At 31.4% G+C, this 23,921-nt stretch overlaps 4 protein-coding genes across 4 annotated transcripts; 2 read left to right on the plus strand and 2 right to left on the minus strand.

Annotated features, from left to right (window-relative positions):
- Window positions 1–8,305: 8,305 nt before the first annotated feature.
- LOC115704076 (uncharacterized) lies at window positions 8,306–9,796 on the plus strand. Its single transcript, XM_030631300.2, has 2 exons — window positions 8,306–9,126; window positions 9,289–9,796. Exons 1-2 carry the CDS (start codon window positions 8,306–8,308, stop codon window positions 9,794–9,796), a joined length of 1,329 nt encoding a protein of 442 aa, XP_030487160.2.
- Window positions 9,797–9,856: 60 nt separating this feature from the next.
- Window positions 9,857–10,926, plus strand: LOC133033562 (uncharacterized). Its single transcript, XM_061108415.1, has 2 exons — window positions 9,857–10,360; window positions 10,493–10,926. Exons 1-2 carry the CDS (start codon window positions 9,857–9,859, stop codon window positions 10,922–10,924), a joined length of 936 nt encoding a protein of 311 aa, XP_060964398.1. The 3' UTR covers window positions 10,925–10,926.
- A 515-nt stretch (window positions 10,927–11,441) lies between these two features.
- LOC115695827 (uncharacterized) lies at window positions 11,442–16,075 on the minus strand. The gene is made up of 10 exons (XM_061108424.1): window positions 15,415–16,075; window positions 15,136–15,213; window positions 14,163–15,023; window positions 13,724–14,014; window positions 13,283–13,621; window positions 13,096–13,176; window positions 12,635–12,966; window positions 12,398–12,527; window positions 11,769–12,256; window positions 11,442–11,631 (listed from the first exon to the last, which is right to left on the minus strand). Exons 1-10 carry the CDS (start codon window positions 15,676–15,678, stop codon window positions 11,442–11,444), a joined length of 3,054 nt encoding a protein of 1,017 aa, XP_060964407.1. The 5' UTR covers window positions 15,679–16,075.
- A 2,713-nt stretch (window positions 16,076–18,788) lies between these two features.
- On the minus strand, window positions 18,789–22,568 carry LOC115705654 (protein trichome birefringence-like 23). Its single transcript, XM_030633053.2, has 3 exons — window positions 21,854–22,568; window positions 21,206–21,510; window positions 18,789–19,906 (listed from the first exon to the last, which is right to left on the minus strand). The coding sequence occupies exons 1-3, from the start codon at window positions 22,122–22,124 to the stop codon at window positions 19,121–19,123; spliced, it is 1,362 nt and encodes a 453-aa protein (XP_030488913.2). The 5' UTR covers window positions 22,125–22,568; the 3' UTR covers window positions 18,789–19,120.
- Window positions 22,569–23,921: the final 1,353 nt, after the last annotated feature.

Consider the following 23,921-nt stretch of genomic DNA (forward strand, 5'->3'; position numbering starts at 1 on the left):
TAATTGATATCTAAAATAATTAATATAATATTACATAACCATATATAATTAACTACTAAATAGCATATTTTACAATAAGATATATAAAAAAAAATATGAGTATCTTCCCCAACCTAAAATCACAACATTCTTCTATTAATAATTATATTAACGTATATCTTATCTTTCAAAAAAAAATTATATTAACGTATAAAACATTGCCCAACCTAAAACCACAATATTCTTCTACTAATTAACATATAAAACATACATTCGAAATTTAATTACTACTTTATTATACTCATTTTTATTTTTTATTTTACTATTTGTACCTACTCTTTATTTATAATATTGATATTTTGTTAAATTAGCACTCAATACTTTTTTCTTATTACTTTTCCTTTCTTTCTAATGAGTCTTTTTCTACTAATTAGTATTAAATTTTATTTCATTTTATACGTACTCTTATCAAATTTTATATATGTTTTAGTATTTAAGTTTAATAATGATTTTTGTTCTATTACTAATTAGTATTTAAAGAATAATTAATATTGAGTTGAACCACATATTGCTTATTCATATGAGTAGCACCTTATTCACAATATACGGCTATATATATACCATCTTAATTATTTAGACAACACATACATAATAAACATATATAACTTCTTCCAACGTATATATTTCTTGCATTAAATCACAAATATTAATTTTGAAATCAAAGTTATATAAGGTAATTAACATGTGTTTCTATTGAGTATTAATATTTTAATTAAGTATATTTTTTTGTTTAGTAAACATAATTTGTTATATCTAATAATAAAGTTTATGATTTGGATATATTATTTTTTTTTACTAATATATCTGTTATAATTTTCTTATAAATGTGTAAAGTTATAATTTAGGAATAACTATGGTAACTATTTTAGGTGAGTTAATTCTATATATTGTGACATTATTAATATTTTTTAAAGGATCCAAACCATTTTTCTATGGAAAAACAATTATATCTTTTACATTGCATGCAAAAAGGTGTTTTTTTTTCGCGTTTTCTCACGTACGTATAGAGAATTTTGTCAACAGCGTATAGAACATTATCTAAATAATTAAATATTGGTCAAATAAATAAATTATATATTGCCTTTTTATATATTGATTGGTGATCAGTTTTTTAATTAAGATTTTTGCTATTAACTTTGACATGTACTAAATTATATGCTTAAACTTTTTAGATCATTAAAATTTTTTACAGAACTATTAAGATTGTTAGATTTAAAACTTTTGTCCTATCTTACTAAACAAAGCCTGACGTGGATGAAAATTTAGGAGGCACAATTTTATATTTTTGAAAGATCAGAAGCCATGATTTAGTAGATAAAATTCAAGGGACAAGATTATATTTAGTATATAGACAATCACTATATTAGTAAAATTAAATTAAATTAGATAAAAAATTATAAATTTAATAATTTCAATAATTCGAAAAAAAAAAATTAACAGCCTAAAAAAGTTCAAGTGGTATAATTTAGTATATGTTAAAGTTATGAAAATAAAAATTCTAATTAATCTATAATATATAGGGATATGATTTTGTCCCGTGATGTACTTTCACGGAATGTATTTTGTGGTACATTATATGGGTCTCAGGGTACATTAAATGAGTGTCAAGGGTACGTTTCTACTTTTTAATCCTAATTATTCCTAGATCAATCTCAGCTATTAGATCAAATAACTCTCTCATCTGACGGCTACCGTACATCATAGATTACAATCCGTAAAAGTACAATAGCAAGACAAAATTATATCCCTATATATATAAGAGCATTGTAATTGAATATTATTAGTGCTCAATACTTTTTTATAGATATGATTAGCTAATAATATTCTTTAAAAATTATTTTCTTAAATCATATAAAAACTGATACTTAATTATACTAAGAGTAATATGACACTAAACTAAATACTAGACCCAAATACTACCTTTTAACACTTCTCCATATATAAATATTATTAATTTGATGTGTCTCTGCAACTTATTAATGTTGTTGTTTTCCTAACCGCCAATAATGTCTGCCTCCATTCCTTCTTTGTTACTTCGAAAGAAAGAAAAAAAAAAGACGCCACAAATTATTCTCTCATTTTTCCCTGAGTCCTGACACGCACAATTGCAATGTTTTTATTTGACTAAAGACTTGCCCCGGCCCAAAGTCTATATATTTATGTATAATGTCTTATTTTTTTAAACCCTATGAATGTTTATATATAGTTGTTCTTTTGTTTTCAATAATATATATATTTTCTTTTGGATGAAAAGTTTTGATATAAATTTTTAAGAGAGAGGGCATTGAATTAGAAGAGAGGGGAGGGTTCGGTACATAGGTACAATCGTACAAAAATATGTATTATAGCACTCACAAAAGCTTTTAAAATAATAAAAAGAAAAATTTCAAAACTGCACTAAAAATACTATACTTATTCTAAACTCTTCTTTCATTTTAAAGTTTTTTTTAAAATACACTATTTATATTCTATATTTATAAAATACTATTTATTACTTTAAATATATTTTAGGAGTTTTGTTATTTTTACACTTTAAAACAGTTTTTTTTTTTTTTGGTATTTTTACGAAATTCTACATAGAAACTCCTATTGTAACTAGCGCTGCAACCTAAATTGCAACAAAAAATCGTATAGAAACTTTATTGCAACTAGCGCTACAACCACTTTAGAAACCCAAACCATAATTTTTTTTAAAAAAAATATTAAAAAAATAGTATATGAGATAATTCCCCTATATTTTATTAATTATTTTGTTTTTTAATATAATTATTTTTATATAATATATGCGTATATATTAATATTTTATATATTTAAAATAGATTATAATAAAATTGTAAAAAAGTAAGATTTTTGTGATATATTTTTTAAAAAATTGATGTATGGTGTATTATAAAATTGTATTGTGAAATAGAAATAATACAATTTTAATGATGTATTTTAAAAAATAAAGCACAGTTGCACTGGTTAGGTGAAGTGTTTAAATTTGTCCTTTCTTTTTTCAATTAAAATAAAAAATACAAAAGAAAATTATCCATTGAACACCTATGCCTTACAAATTTGTTTAAAATAATCTGAATTATTTTACTCAAACATAAGTAATTAATCAACAAAGAAGTCATCGAAAATATATTCTCATAGCTATAGCCTATAAGTTTAAAATAAGGTTAATCATTTGTTTTTCATTGTCATTTTTGACCAAACAAAATGAATGATCGAAATGTTAAGTGATATAAATCGCTATTAGTTTTTTTTTTTTTTTTTTTTTTTTTTTTTTTTTTTTTTTTTTTTTCCTTAATGTCCAATTTTAAAGTATTTCACCTAAACTTGATTTTTTTGCAAAGTTATTTTATAAAAATAAATAGATCTTAATTTATTTATTTTTAACAAAGTAATAATAGACTCTTATATATATACTAGCAAAAATTACGTGCGAGACACGTATACTAAATTTTATGTTAGTTTTTTTCTATGTTATTTGAAAATGATACAATTAAAAATTAAAGAAAAAATATTATTAGTTATTAGGTGAGATTATTATTATGTGTATTTAAATATATTAGTAAAAGTAATGAAATCCACTCCCTCGCACTAAATTTAAATAATTCAATAAATTTAATTTGTCAACTAAAAAATAATAAGAATTAATAATAAAAATTCGATAATGAAAAGGCCAACAATTAAAGAGCAGAAAAGGATATATAATAATAAATTCCGTTGACATGTAATATATATTTGCGAGATTTATATATTATTATTATTATTATTATTATTATTATTATTATAGTTTGAGTTGTTTAGTGATTTTTATGTACCTCGCTTGTTTTATGAATTTAAGTTGCGATTTAAGTTATTTTATTAGTTTATATATATATGAATTGTTATATGTAAAATTCTATAAAAATATAAAAAAAAATAAAAATGTAAAAATAAAAAAAAATTATATTTTGTTGGAAATGTATAAATATATTTATATATACATATATTAATTTGGTTATGATATTTGTGTGTATGTGCATCATCATCATCATCTCTAGTATTAGTAGGTTCAGAAACGTCACAACAAGCATATTCAAAACGTATTACCACCATACACCTGACGTATCGATGATCACAATCACAAATAATTCAAACAAACAAAAAAAATTATACATCTATAAAGTAATTCCAAATGAAATCGAATCATATCATAATCGTATTAATTGTATATAGTAGATATATAAGAGGTCATTTTCATATAATTATAGTTTTAATCACTCATATAAATTTCTATGTAAACATGGTTAACATTATCTCTATTCGGACAAACAAATTAATATCCACTTAATTAGTTCGAAACATAAAATAAAGATAAATAGATAAATATTAGATAGTCAATTTAAAAAAAATGTGGACGGCTTTTGTCTTGTTTGAATAATGATATATGGGTTTGATTAAAATTTCAAAGGTGTGTTGTGTGTTGTCTTGGTCTACAATAATGTTGGACTTTACACGAATTAAACGGTCATTATTATTATTTAACTTGTAGCGCCTCATTTAAGCTCTTTATATAAATTATTTTTAGATGCCACTAAAATATAAAAGATGAACGATAAATTTTTGTGTTGAGTCACGGATTAGATGGTTTTCTTCAAAACATTCGCAATGCTATCTAAAAATGTGAATTAAGCAATTAAAATTTGTCGGTCATCCCCGAAATAAAATAGCTCAATTGTCGTAGGCTATATCGAATCTCCACTCACTACAAAAAATTGTCGAATACACCGTCACAATATAACACAGTAAAAAATTTTCTAGTAAAAATTATATTTGTCTTTTTCGATATGATTGTTGAACGTTTTTCATAAAATTGATACAACTAAGTATTTAGATTCAAATAAACACGTTTTACGAATAAATAAAATAATAAATAAAAAATAATTATTTTATTAAATAAATTTTCTGTAAAATATAAAGTGTCACACCAACCAACTATTTAGATTCAACTAAGTATTTAGATTCCTTGGACGTTTTTACACTTATATAGCATCCAAGTTGACGTCAGATATCAACTTGGGCGCTAGATGTCAATCTGAGTGCTGGGACCTGAACTGTCTTTAGTAAAATAAGCATAACTCACTCAATTTTCAACTGATTGACGCAATTCAACTTACATTTTGAAGCTATTTAAGCTCTCTATCAAGTCATGTATAACACCCCAGTCAAAAATCTGAAGTTATCATCGTCAAATTCATTCTTAAGGGAGTTACAAAATAAGCTCTTGGTAACTCGTAGCGGGACCAGTCGAGCACCAAAAATTAACTGTTACCACCAGAAGCTAATTTTTACCTTTAGATCATCATCAACGATGGAAAAATACTTATTTGTATTTTTTTCCTACTTTTGTGGGCCTCCTTCACCTATAATAGGAGAGCTCCCTTAACTCATTTTTCACATTTAGAAAACTATTCATAAGGTCAGAGCTTCTCTCACTAGAGTTTGGAGTTTCTGATACTTAATCACCATCTCATGAGAAATAAAAATTCAAAGTAGACGTAGCCCCATTACTATCGGGATATATGGATAAACTACTATAAATTTTGTGTCTATCTATATTACTTAAATTTATTAATTATCTTGTAAATCTAGCGAGCTGATATTGACTATTTTTCAGCTACAACACTAGTTTTTCACGTTTTATGATATTTAGGGTATTACCACGCTATTTATTGGTAAAGAAATTTCTAGTTTTGAATTTAAATCCTCAAAAGTGAATTAGCGAGTCACTTACTAATTTTACGTAAATTGTGACTTAGGAGCTTTAAATTGTCGAGCAGCAGTTTCCAATCACGTTGACTGACACACCTGAGTTCGGAATCAAGGTAAGATTAGTATAATAATATACATACATGTTTAGCGTACATGTATTTAATTAGTACGAATCGATGCTACCACATCAGTGCGACTAGAGTGCTGAGTATAAGTTAATATTCTAGTTGATTATACTAATAGTATGGATTGGCACTATCACATCAGTATGATTAGAGTGCTAAGTATAGGCTGATATTATAGTCAATCATATTGTCATACAAATGCTCGGGACTTATACGCGTTTGATACGGGGAGGATCGCGATAAGGTGTATGGACTCTTGGTTACGGTTTGGTTATATGTTTATGTTTATGTTTTTCTTACTGAGTTTGTCGACTCACAGTTATGTTTACATGTGTAGGTAAGGACAGGGCAAATGTTGAACAACAGTGAGTCTAGAGCTACATAAAAATAGTATATATCGAGACGGTTAGACCTGAAGTGTTCAGATTTTTAGGATAATTGGACTCATATTTTAGTAGTTATTAGGCGACTTATTATATGTAACATTTTGAAAATAATTATATATAAAAAAAAAATTAGAATCCTATAGTTATATGATTTTATATTGGCTAATTAGCAATTTTTCCCCCCGAACTTTGACATGTATTAAATTATGTCCCTTGAACTTTTTTGGCCGTTAAAAATTCTCCCTTACGATAGTTAAATTTAAGGACTTTTATCTAATTTTAGTAAAAAAATTCTAACATTGATGAAAGTTCACGGGACACGATTTAGTACATATATCAAAAATTGAGGAGCATGATTTGGTAGATATCAAAGTTTGGGGAGCATGATTTAGCACATAAACAATCACTGAAACAGTAAAATTGAATGAAATTAGATAAAAGTTCTTAAATTTAACAATCTTAATAGTTCAAGGGGAATTTTTAACGGTCAAAAAAGTTCAGGGGGCATGATTTAGTACATGTCAAATTTCGGAGAAAAAATTACTAATTAGCCTTTTATGTTTATATATTATAAGTATTTATTTACAAAAATTTTAATTAATTACGTTTTTAATAAATTTTTTGATTAGTAAAAGAATATACAATAATTAAAAGAAAATATTATAACGTGTTTAAACTAGTACAGCGTTACATCATAATATCTAGTGAAATTGTTGATGACAAGTTTGATATATTTGTCTTTTTCAATGTATGCCTTGTTTTTTCTCTTTCTAAGTAAACAATGTCATGGGCGTAGCATTCAATAAAACTATTGATTTATTTGTAGTGAAATTATTGATTGCATTTTTATAGCTACATCATCAATGTCTTCAAACCTACAAGTTAATAAAAAGAAAATGACAACTTCTAGAGTACTATTAAACATCTCAAGTAAATTTATCTGATGAATCTGTTGGAGAAATATTAAGTTATCAGGATTGTAAACCATGTGGATAGCTTATACAAGTAGGAATATATTTCAATATGAGAAAATAAATTTAGCATTAAAATTATTTTTCAGACACATTATACTTAATGAAAATTTTAAAATAAATATAATTTTCATTAAGAAAACTATAAAGATGTTAATTTCTTTATTTATATAAAATTGAACAACAATAAATAAAGATTATAGGGTGCTATTTTTATAGAAAAAAATATAGATAAAAAAAGCCTAATAAAATGGGAATTTTACAAAAATACTGCTTTTTGACCAAAAGTTTACATTTATACTGGGACACGGCAAAAACAACTTTTGTACTGCCCAAGCCCAATTTCATTACTTTTGTACTGCCCAAGCCCAAGATCATTTCATTTGTACTGTGAACAGTACAACACACGGGAAACAGCCTTGTTCGTGTGTGAGGAGACGCCGGAGACGGAAATCACCAAGAAAAAACCATTAAATCCGGCGAAGAGTTTTTTGAAAAGGAATCAGAATTGAAGAACAACACGAACAGAAAACCGTCCCAACAAAATAACAGAGGTAAACACAACAAACCCAAAAAATAATTTAATTCTTAAGAAACCAAAAAAAATTAAAAATAAAAAAAAAAGGATTTAGATCTGAAGTTTTAAACAAAAAAACTAAAACACAACTGTGATATTCTTTAATTTATGATGCAAAAACATAAATGAGGGTTGTTCTATTGTTAATTTGATGTTTGCAACACAAAATGATTTCGAAAAAAAAAAATCGATAAATTGGAACAATAATTCAAACACAACATCAGGGTTGTTCAGATGTTGTTTTGCGGTCAGTACTACAACAACATTCATACATATATGTATCAGACAAAAATAATAATAAAAACTTTTAAAAAAATAATGGGTATTTCTGTTTGGTTGTTTTTGTGTTGTTTTATTGTTGTTGTTTTTTTTTTTGTTGATTTTTTTTTTGTTGTTTTGCTATTGTTTTATTGTTGTTATACAATTGTTTTAACATTAAGTAAGACCCTGGAATGACAGGTAATGGAACGTGTACCAGTACTCATCAAGAGCAATGGACAATGGAATGAAGATCACAATTATGAGAACTATGTGGCTAGTGGAGAATTCATACCAACAAAATGCAAGTACGAAGAGCTACTGCAAATACTGGTTACTTCATTGGGGTGCGAAAACACCAGCACAACACTACAAATACAGTACCAAGCTAAAGAAGGAATACCACCGATCAAAATATGCAACGATCGAAGCCTCTACTTTTACTTGGAATTGAAAATGAAGGAAACAGATTTCACAACATATCCACTATGTGTGAACCAGGAAAACAACAACAAAACACGTGCTGCAACACCAAATTCGATATCCACAACAACACCGATTGAATACAATGTCGCAATGATCGAAAACAACACAACAACGCTTGAAAACAACATAACAACAACAGAATCGTACACAACAGGACAGCAAACGGTAGAAGGGGAAAAGTCAGAAACAATAGAAGATGAGGAGGACAAATTCGACATAATTGACTATGCAAATCTGGTTGCTGAAGAAATGGTAGAACAACTTGAAAACACCAGTAAAAAACTGGATCCAGAAATTGACATCAACAATGCAAAGTTAATAACAGACAAGCAACACCCCGAAGTGGAAAAAGGACAGGCATACAAAGACAAAGAAACACTAAAAAATGTCCTCAGCTACTACGCAATCAAAAACAACTTTCAGTACAAAGTGTGGAAGTCCTGCTCTCAAGAATACAGTCTGAAATGTGTTTATGAAAGCTGCAATTGGTCACTAAGAGCATCGAGAAATGGGCCAACAAACACATTCATAATCAGGAGGTTTGTTTTTTAATAGTTTTGTAATGTTGTTTTTTTTTGGCATCCTTAACAAATGACCTGTTTTCACAATTTGTACTGAAATACACATGATTGGTATCTGCAACAGATTTGTTTTAATATTTTTTTAATGTTGTTTTTGTTGTTTTTTTTTTTTTTCAATAGGTTCTCAAATATGCACACATGCCCCATAAATATAAGGCATGAAGACCAAAGGCAAGCAACATCGAAACTGATAGGGGAATGCATAAAACCGAAGTTCTTGAACATAAAGACCAAGGCAACAGCGATGGACATAAAAGGGGAGTTGAAATACAGATTTGGCATCAAAATGAACTATATGAAAGCTTGGAGAAGTAAGGAACATGCAGTAAACGACTTGAGAGGAAATGCTAGTGACTCGTACAGCCTAATACCGAGTTTCTTACACATGGTGGAAAAAACAAACCCTGGATCATTTGTGGATCTGAAAACGGCAGAAGACAACAGCTTGCTCTTTGTTTTCATGGCGTTGGATGCATCCATAAAAGGGTGGGGAGCATGCAGACCGATAGTTGTTGTGGACGGAACGTTCCTCAAAGCAGCTTATGGGGGAACTTTGTTGTGCGCATGCACACAAGATGCGACAGAGTCATATTTTTCCACTAGCGTTTTGTGTTGCATTCGAGAATGACCAATCTTGGAAATGGTTCTTCAAAAAATTTAAAGAAGCGTATGGTGTACGGGAACACCAATGCCTAATTTCGAGCGAAATGAAAGCCTCATCAAAGCAGCGAGAGAAATCTATCCAGAAATTGCACACAGTTACTGCGGTTACCACATTTTGAGCAACCTTAAAACAAGCTTCAAACAACATGCTGCCAAATACAATCTGCCATTCTTTGGAGCAGTGAAAGCCTACACAGAAAAGCAATTCGAGTTCCACATGGCTGAATTGGATGGATTGGACAAACGCATAAGACCTTACCTCAAAAAAATCGGGTATGAAAAGTGGTCAAGAATTCATAGCCAAAACAAGAGGTATTCCACAATGACATCAAACATATCAGAATCACTGAACGCTGCAAATTTGGCAGCAAGGGAGCTACCCATTACAACGCTGCTAGAATGCTTGAGAGCATTGGTGCAACAATGGACGCATACTAATAGGACAAAAGCACAAAACACCTTCACTAAGCTATCACCAACTGGAGAAGACATACTGTTGAAGAATTACACATACTCATTGAATCTGGAGGTAAAATATTAATTATGTTTTATTTTTTGTAGTGTTGTAGTGTTGTTGTAGTGCTGTTTCAATAGTTTTGTATTGTTGTTGTATGAATTACAGCAAGGTTTGATTTATTTTTTTCAATAAAATTTAAAACAGGTTAAAGCAACAACAGATTACTTGTTTGAGGTAACAAGAATGAAAGAATCGTGGGAAGTAGACCTAGAAAAAAGAACATGCACGTGCAACAGGTTCCAAATAGATGAAATGCCATGCGGGCACGCAGTGGCCGTGATGAGGGAGATGAACATGGACCCGTACACCTACTGTTCAGATTACTACACAAAAAAAAATTGGCTGGCAACTTATTCAGGGACAGTTTACCCAATAGGACACCAAAGTGAATGGGAGGTACCGGAAGAAGTGAAAAATATTACAGTCTTGCCTCCACATGAAAGAGTAAAATCAGGAAGACCAAAAACATTAAGAAGGAAGGCTGGATGGGAAAGGGATCAACACAACAAGTGCAGCAAATGTGGAGAACTGGGGCATAACAAAAGAACATGCAGCAGAAGACGTAGAAGGGAATGAAAACAACAGCAGAACAACAGTGAAACAACAAAAGAAAACTACACTTACGTTATGAGAATTATATATTGAGGAATTTAAATTTCTGAAATACACAGGGAATACAGTTTTTTATTTGAAAAACATTGATTACATTGGGAATTGTTGATACTCTAGATTGGATATTAAAAGATGTTGGATACTAAATTGAATATATATATGAAGTTTGTTATTGAAACAGTTTGTGTTTTTAATACTGAAATGAATATTTGGATTCAAAAAAACAGAGAAACTATAAGAAAAAAAAAACAAAAAAAGAATGGATCTGAAATAAAAAAACAAACAACTTTAACATACCAACTTGTTTGTACATAAAAATAATAAGAAAAAACATACAAAAATAAAAGATTACATATTGTCCACACAAAGCGTAAGGAAAAACAACAGAACACCAATGTTTGTTTACGAAAAACAACAAGAAAAACATTAAAACAACATTAAAAAACTATAAGAACAATAACAGTCTGATTGAAAAAGCAAATCACTTCTTGGGAAGGCTGGGAGGGGCCTCGGATTCACTTTCAATGTTCTCAGTTTGCTTCTTCATCCCATACTGATAAAATAACGCAGCCAAACGATCGCGGTGAATTTCCACATCAAAATCAGAGGATGGGATGGGTTTGCCATCAATGAAATACTCAGCAAATGATGCAACAAAAACACCACAATCACTGGAAAAAAAACAATAAAACACAAAAATAGACACTATGATAACACTGATAAAAAACAAAGTCAACAACAAAAAAATAAAAATACAAACAACCAGTGAAAAAACATTGAACACTAAACATAAAACTTACGCTGTGACCTGCTCGGGTAAACCATCACCGCAACAATAGGGTACGGTTCCATAGTGCTAAACTTAGTTTCGTTGCGAAGGCCTTTGAAGTCTAACATAGAGAAGTAATATGGTAAAATAACCGAGAAAGGCTTGCAAGCCTCTTTGGCGACGATCATATACCTCCCAGAACGCAATGAATTGTACAGATATATGCGCCTGTCAACTATGTTGAGACGACCACAAATCCAATGATCCTGTAATTTTACATTGATAGGCATAACAACATGATCAACCAAATGCCAAGGAGTGGCACATAATATCTTACCACCTTGAATGTACTGGGCCACATTGTGAGAAAGAGACAACACCGATATATCGTTGTTTTTCTCAACAAACCTCTCATACAAAGTTGTTATGCTAGAACAAAAGAGGCAATCAGTTGTGGTGACTTTGATTTTCGGCTCGGCTGAGTACATTATTTTCTTACGAAGATAATAGAAAATGATGTCAATGTGCTGAACAAACAGATAAAAAAAAGTAAGTGAAAAAACATTCAAACTTATGAAAAACTAACAGAACAACACTTAAAAACATTAAAAAAAATAGATAAAAAAAATAATATGTAAAATAATAATAATAATAAAATAAAAACTTACAGAATTGGTAAGGAAACAATTAGGGTAGGCAAGGTTGTGAAACCACATCTTGTTGCTGATGTCCTCAACACCAAAACGAAATGGCGGAAATATAGTGTCCTTACCCTTACAATACACATTCGTTGTTGTGCTAAAAAAAAAAAAATTAAAAAAATATCAAAACAGAAATGAAAAAATAAAAAAAAAATAGAAAACAATAACAGATATACAACTGAAAACACATACAAAAATACTTACTTAGATTTGTGCTTTCTAAGACCTGAATCAACCCACTTGACAAAATCAGCTTCCAATTGCGGATCAACAGGTTCACCAATCTTGTTGTCCAACGGGCACAAACCACGCACATATTTAACGACCTTATACACAGAATCATCAGGAGAAACCGAGGATGAACCTGATTTAGATGCACCAGAAGCAAGCTCAATGAATGGGGATTTCAAAACAGCTCCTTTCTTCCGATCCCTCTTTTGAGGACGTAAAATAGGAGTCTCTTGAAAAACAACCATTTCAAGATCAGTCTTCTCAGAAGTCTCAACAGGAGCAGGGGCATGAGTTGAGGAACCAATCTAAAAAAGAGAAAGGATAAATAAAAAGACTTATGTTTAAATTTCAAACAGTACAATTAAAACACCATAAAAACAACAATATAATACCAAATAAATACAAATATTAAAAAAAAAAACATAAACACAAACCAAATTCTCCACAGCTTTAACAGCAGATGCAATTGTTGCATCAACATCAATGTTCTCCTCCCCACCTTGAGACTGGTCAGGCTGATAACAAAAAAAAACAGTAAAACACTATTAAAACAAACACAAAACACAGAAACACACAAAAAAAAAGCACAAACCAAAAATGATGTCCAAACAAGAAACACACCTGTTTGATCTCTGGAATAGGTTCCACAGTTTCAGAATTCTTGGCATCATCGACCTTGCCGGTATCATCATCCCTCGAAACAACCGCGGGGACAACAACACCCTCATCGTTACGAACATCGCCCGTGTGAGCCTCATCCTGACCAGCACCAACACCATCTCCACCCAGATCATCATCATCATCATCAGTTTCATCGCCATGATGATCATCTCCTTTGTCATCGTCGAATTTATCATCCTCGTCTTCCTCCGAAGTGGAATCTTCATCATCCTCATTTTCTGAAGTACGAAGAGCATCTTCAGACTGAGATCCATTGTGAGTGGGACCACCTTGGGATGACTGAGAAAAAAAAAGAAAAAAAATAAGTAACTGTATAAAACAACATAAAAACACTATTAAAAAAATAACAGAAAAAGTAATGACAATTTAAAAAAAAAAAACCTCAATAAGAATGTCCAGCTTCTTGTTCATCTCAGCAACAGATTTCATAAGAATCCCTTGCTGGCTGACAACAACAGATAAACACTTTTTAAATTCCTCAAACTCAACTCGGGAGACATTCTCATGAGCAGTTGATGAAGAAGAACCCATCAAGCCAGGTTGACCAGCAGGCTTGGAACCACCTTTAATTTTGAATTTCACAGCCTCGGGAGTAGTCTCACCAGAGAAAAAATCAGTGAGGCTCAAACTCAATCTCTCAACGGAAGTTGGAGTGAGGTTTCTTAATTTTAACTGAAACAACAAAAACCAACAAAAAACAATATGCACATGAAACTGAAATTATAAAATAACAACAACAATAAAACATAAAGTGTAAATAATGTATACAAAAACAACATTAAAACAACAGTGAAAAAATAATAAAAAACAACAGGATTACCTCTTTCAAAGACCGATCGAAAATGAGGGTGTTCATGACATCCATTTTCACCATACCCTCCTTGTCCTTGGGTAATTTAGGCCAATTCAAGATCCTTGGAATGCCAACATTTGAGTACAAGGATAGTTTCCCAATAACATACGGGCAACACTCGAAAAACCAGAATTGAATAGCCAAAGGAAAACCCAATAACCTGTAATACCCACCATCCTCGTCACTACGAACTACCCTCTTATAACCAGAATCTATCTTACCCTTCAAAGAATGCATAGTGATATCAAAACAATGCTTGCCCCACCCAAATTCATTATATCGACCACTATCCACAACATCTATTTCCTCAGACGAAACAACTTTACCCGGGGGACCACCTAACAAATAACACTGCACAAAATACAATACAGCCAACTTGACTGCAAGATCGTCGTTATCCTTAAGATTGTCAGCAATAAAAGCAGTCTGAATAGCACCCTTGGTAATTTTTTTGTACCCCTTAAAACAAGATTTGACCAATTCATTATCATCTTGCTTAAACTGATAAAAATCAGAATCAAGATGACAATCTAACCCCGTGACCAACGCAAACTCTTCGATACTAAACCTAAGGTATTTCCCTTGGACACAAACCCAAAACTCCAACCCATTAGGCTGCTGAACCTCCCTCAACAGCAAACAATGCAGCAATTGGTAATGAATTATGTACTCAGGAATTCGAAGAAAATAACCAAACACAGATTTTGAAAAAATTTCCAATTGCCTTTCAGTTAAAATTCTCTTAATGTCACCAAGAACAGAGTAATAACCAGATGTTACTACTCTAGAATGATAAAATTGAGATCGAGTGTACTTGCATTCCCAATCCTAAAAAACAGAACAATGAAAACACTGATAAAACACCAAAAAAACAATACGAAAATAACAACAACAAAAAAACAACCAAAAAACATAGAACCGAATGCATAACATCACAAACCTCAACCATCCTATTAACAGGAATTTCTTCAGAAACACCTGATGATGGCAACACCTTCACAGGGGATTTACCCTTGCCCTAAAATAAAAAATAACAACACCAACAAAACAACAAAAAAAAAATTAACAAAAACACAAAAATAAATCGAACAATATATATAAAACAATTACAAATACATAAACAAAAACAAACAAATACCCAGAAATATGAACCTCAAATATCGAATTTAACCAAAAAACAAAAAACCCCAAAAACAACAACAGATAAATAGTAAAATACCTTAACAGAAACAGGCGACTTAAGAAATTCAGAATCCAACTCAAAATCTGAGTCTGAATTTTCAACAACAGTTCGAGGTCTTTTTCCTCGAGTGTTCTTCGAAGGTCCAGCAATGGTTTTTCTCTTAACAGAAGGGGAAGTGGGGCTAGGAGGGTTCTCTTTCAGATTTTTTTTACCCATTTTTGATTTGGGTCTGGTTTTCTGGGATTGTTTTCTGGGTTTTGTAACTTTGGCCGGAGATGGTGATGAACGAGTAACGGCCATTATGAAGAACTATGAAGGTATTTATAGACAAAAATAATAAAAATGGGAGGGAAAATGAGAGGGAAGTTTAAGATAGTGGGATGGGATTTGAAATTTTTTAAAATGAAAAAACTACCCACTATTACAACCGACTAAGCAAACTGAAAAATGGGGAAGAAGATGAACAGTTGAAATGAGAGAGAATACCAATTACAAAATATAGATTCGAAAATAATATGAAAAAAATAAAAGAAAAATAGATAAATACAACACTTTTTCATCATAACACATAACCGTCAAAATCAAAACAATAACTTTTTTTTTAAAAAAAAGAAAAAAAAACGTGGCAAAACCCTATCGTGACAAGTGGCAATGAAAACAAACACCACTCACATCAAGCGGCTAAAGTTTTCAAGGCAGTAAACTGCCAAAAAAAAAAAAAAAAAAAGCAGTATAAATGTTGAAAATGCCGTGCAACAGTAAAAAAGTTACAAATTGGGAAAAAACAGTATAGGGTGTAAATTTCCCAATAAAATTAAAAGTAAGAAAAATTGTTTCAAAAAAAACATTTATTTTACATCATCCAAACATATTTTTTATTTTTTATTTTTTGTTTTTTGAAGAGTTCTTGGCATAGCTAATAGAAGGATGAAGAGGAGATAATTAGCTATTTTAGAATTTATTAATAATATGTAAAAGGAGTTTGTAGCTCTGCTTGTGTGAAATTTGTTGGTGAGTAATAAGATCTTTTTTTCTTGATTATAAAAAAGTTTATTTTTTTTTAAAATAAAATCTATAAATTTGTAATAAATTAGGCCTTTTTATTTAAAATTTAAAAATTTAAAATCATATGAAACTGTTGTTTACAATTCTTAAAAAAAACTGTCACGAAGTTGTTACAAATTATTATTGGCATTTTCATAATTAATTGCCAAACAAATGTACTTTCCGTAAAAATCAAATTACCTTTAAAAAACGTTAAAAATCTCTCTTTATTTAGTGAAGCCCAAGCCCAAATCCAAGCCCAATCGTAAGCCCAGGCCCCAGAATGGCGTAAGAAAGTAGGGCCTGATACTAATAATATAGAATACACCAGTACTCGTCAGGAGGAAAACGAGAGAGATCAAGGAGTCAAGAAGAAGAAGACGACGAAGATGATTTACAGGAAATGGAGCTTGCTAACCGGCCCGGTCGCCGTTGTCGGTGGCGTTGTGGGAGCCGTCGTACTGGCCAACTTTATCTTCTTTGACAACGTAAATTTCCCTTAATCCCTTCCTTTTTTCGTATTTTTCTTTTATTAGCTATATTTTTTGTAGACGATGCTTCTCTCTGCTCTGTAGATTCAATTCCTTGAGTAATTTTTATCGGATTTTCTGTGTAGATTTTTAGTAGATATTCAATCATCTGATTTAGGCTATGCGATACTCTTGCTTTTTTACCATTACTTAGGGTTTCGGAATTTACGGGTGCAGGTTTTTTTTTTTCTTATCAGAGTCTAAGAGTAGCCTGTTTGGATGCCCAGAAAGTAGGGGGATAATAGATGGGCTTAGAGAATTTCGTTTTGTTTGATTCTGAATGTATGTATTCATAAATTCTTAAGATTTTTTATGCGACCCACCCATGATTTTTTTTTGTCTTGTGATTGATTAGTTTAACTAACCAAAATTGATGTAGCTAGAGAGCTCCAATTATCCAGTTGAGATTTATATTTGGGATTTGTGGAAGTAATTAAATGCATGTGCTCTTTCTAATGCTCTTATTTCGATTTCGTTTGGTTTGGGGGGTGTAAGACTTCAATGTCAGACATTACCAACTATATGGGTAGGTTTAGTGATCACACTATGGTTTCCTTCCATGTACTGGTTTGATTCCTCAGGGGGGTTAATACAAAATATTTTAGAGCTTTCTTCCTTTCAAAGATGGTAGGATAAAATATGATATTTGGTTAATAAGATTAAGCATTACTTAATATGAAATGGGATAGTGCTGAAATATGCTCTGCTTTGGTATTGGAAGTTTTTCTAAAGTTGAATGATGTCTTGAGGATTAGGGTGTACAAAATACCCCTTTTGTTACTGATCAAACTAAATCAAACCTTTTTATAAGCTTCAGTTTATAAGTTTAGTAACAAACTCTTGTTTGATTTTCTACATTTACGTGTAAACATGTACCCTTTCTCAATGACCAAAACTAAGAACGTTAAAGATACTTCCATTAATGATGAATTTACACTTTCCATCAATCCTAACCCAATTTTGTGGTTGATACCCCTACTGGCTATCCTACATGTTATTTTCCTTCTTTTAAATGTTGTGAGTTTGAATCCCTCTCCTCCTATACACACATCCAACCACTTGAGCTAGCCCCAAGTGACACAGAATCTAACTCGCTATGCTTTATAATGTAATAGAGGTCTCTGAATCATTTGCTACTCACTAAGCTAGGTTGTGTATTTCTATTTTATTTTCAATTCTCAATATCTGTTTCTAATGGAATGTGCTCTAAAGATTGGTTTGAATTTTAGTTTGGGACTTGGGTTTTGTATGGCATATTAAACAGATTGTTAACCACGTGTAAACATTCAGTTAATGAAATAGTAAAGACCTGACTTTTTTTTTTTGACTAAAGTAAAGACCTGACTTTATTTTCACTTGTCACGTAGGATCCATTCCAAAAACGTGAGAAGGCCAACTCAGGTGGTCTTATCAGTAACCAGAAAGGAGGAAGGTGAAGAAAGCTTGTCCTCTCACCATGTTGATTCTGTATTGCGGGCCATGAATTGGTAGCTAATAATTTGGAATCAAATCAAGTTCTGATCTTAGTCTTCTGTACTTACAGTTTTCATTGCAGTAATAAAACAAAATAAAATTTGAGTCCTGGGCTTTCCTTCAGTTCTTTTCCATTGACAACTCTTGATATTGTTTTCTTCTATCAAAGATTGTTTAATTCTTACATTCTCACCGCTCCTCGAGTGGTTGCTATGGTTCCTTTATGTCATTGCTATTTGGTCATTTGTCGTTTTTTTGGGAGTTCTTTAGTTGATAGTTGGAATTTGTATTTGAACAAAATATCAACTACAAATCTACAATCATGATTTGCAGTGAATGTATCTTAAGAAGAGGAATCTAAGATTTAAAATATAGGTAGTGGGTGCAGTTATTATTATTTTTGTGTGTAACGCGATCCTTTGATATTCAACAAAGGGTTCAAACTATTTGCTGCTGCACTGCAGAAAAAGAATTTCAAAAGCAACGTAATGTGGAAAAAATAGTTTTGTACAAATTTCTCCCCTCCCTGTTTCGATCATTATCTCAACAATGTGTCATCTTACCACAAAAGCCAATATACCTTCCCTATTTGAGATTCAAATCAGGTCCAAGATCACTGCAAAAATACTCTGTATATGACTTTAAATGTGAAGCAACCGATCTTCTACTTCTTCCCTCCTTTGAGTTCTTTGATTTTACTGATATTTATCACCATTGACCAACAATTCCATCACCAAATCATTCCAAGAATCAATTGGACCAGGCAAGCACCAATGTAAACAATCAGTCTGAACTTTAGCATTTTTATCTTCGTCAAACGGGTGAAATTGACGGTATGGACCAGGGTGCCCGTCCGGCCTTAACAAAGATAGACTGGTTGTGTCTAGCAGCTTTAAAACAGTTTCATTTTTAGAACCAGTTTCTGAAGCCTTGTCAAATTCTTCCAATTCAATACTTCTCATTACAGCGTCCACATCTTTCATATCAACCTCACCTTCTTTAAAGGGAACTGTTCTATTACAATATCCTCCACTGAACCATTCTCCATTCTCAAAGTGGTCCGGAGTTGTAGTTCTTAAGAAAACAACCGGTTTATGCTTAGAACTCGTGATGAAGCTAAGAACTTCACGAAGAGCTTTGCGATAGGCATACTCAAATCCTAAGTCAGTTAGGTTTTTCCCGGGGCAGTAATGGCAGCCCGAGATAGTATTGTTCTCATGGTATATTGCAGTTTTAAGGAACCATTTACCCCCTCCAATCACCACATAATCGAGGCTCTCATATTGATCCGTCCAAACTTTGTCCAACTTGTCAAGGGTAAGTTGGATTTCTTTAGAAGATATCCCATTCATGTCTTCAAAAATGTCTGCCTTGATGAGAAACGGAGTCCAAATCACTGATACGGTGAAGTTATGAGAAGGGAAACGCCATCTTTTGGACCTGTACTCTTCGTCATGGTAAACCTCAACAGGTTTTTCCACCTGTGGGACACAATATAATGGAATTTTAATCAAACACCACTTGTATGGACATATGTTATTATGAGCTTATATGATAGAACACCAAATAATAATTGAAGACACCCAAAATGTCATGTTTTTGTATGGTCCTACAGGGCCTTGCTCTGTAAAAAAGGCCAGGTCCCAGTTATATACAATTCTTCATGTCAAAGATACAACTCAAGTGCAAAAGATAGCCTTACCAAACAAAAACAATACATGAAGAATATTGCAGAAGCACAAAGCAAAAGGCATATAATACAGCTGTATTAGCTTTTCATAACTCAAGCCTCTAATAAATACCAGCTTTGGACTATTTCATCTCATATCTAAATGCCAAGTCTAGACCTTTTTATGCAACTTGTTAGTGACTTTTCAACTCTGAATTTCATTGAATAGATCCTATTTAAAGTTAGATATCTTGTGATGGGTTACACTCCACAAAACCTTTAAAAGAGATCTAATGAGAGAGAGAGAGAGAGAGAGAGAGAGAGAGAGAGAGAGAGAGAGAGAGAGAGAGAGAGAGAGAGAGAGAGAGAGAGAGAGAGAGAGAGAGAGAGAGAGAGAGAAGCAAATTGTTATGAACTAATCTGAGTGATTAGAGATCTACAGGAGACATGGAAACAAAAAAAGCAATAATGATTCTTGACCTTTACAAAACGGTAGGTAGAACCTGCCGTGAAAAGACTCTATAACCAATCTTAAAACAGGTCAATTGGTAATAAGCGACATCAAATTTGATCTCAATAGATGTAGCAAAGGGAAGCTAAACCTTTAATTCTCTTTTACCCCACTAATACTATCATCAGATTAACAGTTCTGTGTGGAAATATGAAAACTGTCAGCCTCTAGGTGCCCTAAAATTAATTAAGATCATAAACGTAATTTCGTTCACTTGGGGCCACTATTCAATTTCAAAAATTATATTATATTTATAATAGTGGCTGGCTACACTTTCATGATGGTTTAAACCTCCCCAATAGTCAACCTAACCCATAAGAACAAGCAACATTGATATCCATATAAAAGTTGTACTTATTATGCTTATTTTAGATTATTAGTTTATATACTGATTAGACAAAGGTAACATGATATAATTAACCAACTTTGAAAACTAAAGCATAAAAAAATCAATTTAACAAGTTTCAAGAGTCATCTGATTCAATTCAAAGACAAAAATAGAAGCAAGGAAAAAGAGCAAAATTTAAAGTTAAAAAAACCCAATAACACAAAAAGTTGCTTCTCTCATTTGGTCTGTATGAATTTCAGGAATAATTTTACCTGAGAGAGAATGCAGAGTAAAGATTGAACATGATTACGAGAAATAGAGTCACCAATGAAAGCCCACGATTTATTTCTCATTAGATTAAGAAATCTCTGAGGACTGAGTCTGGGAATTTCACAGTCCTTTGGATGCCATCTCCAGTACAAGTAGCCAGAATCAGGGCGCCCATTTTTCATGCAGTTTTGATGAGATTCTATAACTTGACAACTCTCATTGGTGTACCTTGGCCCTGATGTGTCTGCCATCCAATACCCTCTGAATATCTCACATTTCTCTGTTTTGGACTCTGAATCTTCTGTCTCTGCATTAGATATTCAAATTTAAATTTTGATTGAGATGGCCCAAATGGAACCATTGAACTCTATTCGTGTTCCCTCGTGACAAAACTACAGAGATTTTCATAGCAAGATTTTGTTTTGACAGAAGAGCTGGAATCAAATTATTTTTTATATATTCTTTTTCTGGAACTGACCATTTTCACAACAATAAAAAAAAAACTCCCAAAATCAGCAATTTCCAACCCAAGACTTGGTGCCTAATTTTTGTTTTACTCATATAGACCATAAACATCAAACATTAAAATATATATGTACAAATAAGTACATGCAATTAAAAAAAGAAAAAAAGAATGCCCTTTTGCTTACCATTGTGAGATAGTTGGGCTTGATCTTCAAAAAAATCAAAAGGAAGAAGCGTTTGAGTTGGGGAGGAAGCCAAAGGCAAAGAGGGGTCTGTGTTTGTGGTGGTCTCTTCCAAGTCGGTAGAGCTGGTCTCTACTAAGTCGGTGGAAAATCTGAAAGAATCAGGATACAAGAGACGAAAAGCAAAACCCACCAAGAGAAAAGACACTGCCAACTTCACAACCAAATGTTTGTGCTTCAACACATTCGAATCAACTCTCATTTCCTTCACCATTGTCCTTTTACACAAACCAAAATAAAACCCCTTTTTTTCACTGATTAAGAAGAGAGCTATAGTTAAGAGGTGGTTTTTGGCCTTATTTATTTATTTATTAAGGTGGTGGTTGATTGAATCAGATTGACGATGAAGTCTTGTTGAACACAAGTACGTGTCTCTACAAAAAAAAAAAAAAAAAAAAGTCATATGAAACCAAAATTGATTAATAATAATGTGAAACATAATACTCGGATTAAACTTTAATTAATAGAAAAAAAAATGTATTTTTTAAGATGGGTGTGTTGCATGTAAATTTTTGTAACAAATTTTATTGGCACATGAGACACATGACTTGAGCAGCAAAGCAAAGGAATAACATATATGTATAAAATTCCTAGAATAGTGCTCAAAACTATATAATATATTATTTGGTGTGGTCTATTTGTTTTTTTAAGTGACATGAGATTAAATGTTGGATCTAAATCTGCAGTGAAAATTGGGATTGTTACTTGTTAAATCATATATGTGCACAAATTACAGCTGGCTTAAACTTTTTTTTTTATCAAATATAGCTAACATTAAAGAAGAGTTATTACATCATCTTTATATGTGGACCACTTGTTATACATTCTCTTCTGTTTTCCATTTTCTTTTTTCAAGGTTTAGGATAGAACAGAAGAGAAGACATTGATGATTATTATGATATGATGGGCCACCTTTCTTACGCTTGGCTTCTTTCTCTATTCTTCACTTTGGAAAGTTAAGCTCATTTTCAAGTTTTAGTCTTTGACCGAGTTACACTCATGAAATTCATTTACCACTGTCACCATTTTTCTTTTGTTCTTTGTATATATTTATCTATTTAATTATCAAACTTATGATTATGCTTCTTTACTTCAATTTTTGCTTTTGAAGAGCATATTTAAGTGTTTTAATTACATAGATTATAGAACCTAGTAAGGTGTAACGTCCTACTATTGGGTAATGAGTCAAAATCAATAAAGTTGAAGGAATGAAAAACCAATAGGCAATATCCCTTACACACGAAAAAAAATTAAAATAAAATTGTTTAGACAATAAGGTTTGGACAAACGTGTACAATTTTTTTTTGGAGTTGTTTATTTGTTTTATTGTTAAAAATAATGAGAAAATAAGACATTATATGTGGATAAAGAGATGCCATGTGTGCAAATGATAACAACTCTTGTGCTTAATAATGAAAATGAGATTTTAATAATGATGAAGGCATGTTATGTTTGTCTTCTGAAATTTACACTTAACAAAATAATCACTAACAAGTAACAAGTACCCATACCATAATCTTGTTTTCTTGTTTGTCGAACTCGTACGTTATATTTGTGTTTTATTATTTTAAGAATAAAATATGCACTTTTGCTCAATAAAATATAAAAACCTTTGCACTAAAATTTAGGCTATCCAGAGACAGCACTGGTCAAAGAATGATGAAACCATATTATAAATTATTCATATTAAATTTCATGTCGTTACATGGCACACAAAATCGAATGGAATTATTTTTTTGATTAACACAAATGGGATTATTATTCATATATATTTAGAATTTGATATTATGCCACTAGAGAGAATTTGTATCTATAGTCTCAAATATCAAATGGCATTTTATTTATTTATTTATAATATGGAATTATAATTTGTCTACTATAATATGTCAATAACATATGACTGGTCTCTGGGCCCTACCATAGCAGAAGGCTGAGCCCAAACAAGAGACCACACAAGGTTCTTACAGTAGGCCCATGAAATGATTCTGGGACTGACTAATACTATCCTAAC

The sequence above is a fragment of the Cannabis sativa genome, chromosome 1 (assembly GCF_029168945.1).
Source record: "Cannabis sativa cultivar Pink pepper isolate KNU-18-1 chromosome 1, ASM2916894v1, whole genome shotgun sequence".
NCBI lineage: Eukaryota > Viridiplantae > Streptophyta > Magnoliopsida > Rosales > Cannabaceae > Cannabis > Cannabis sativa.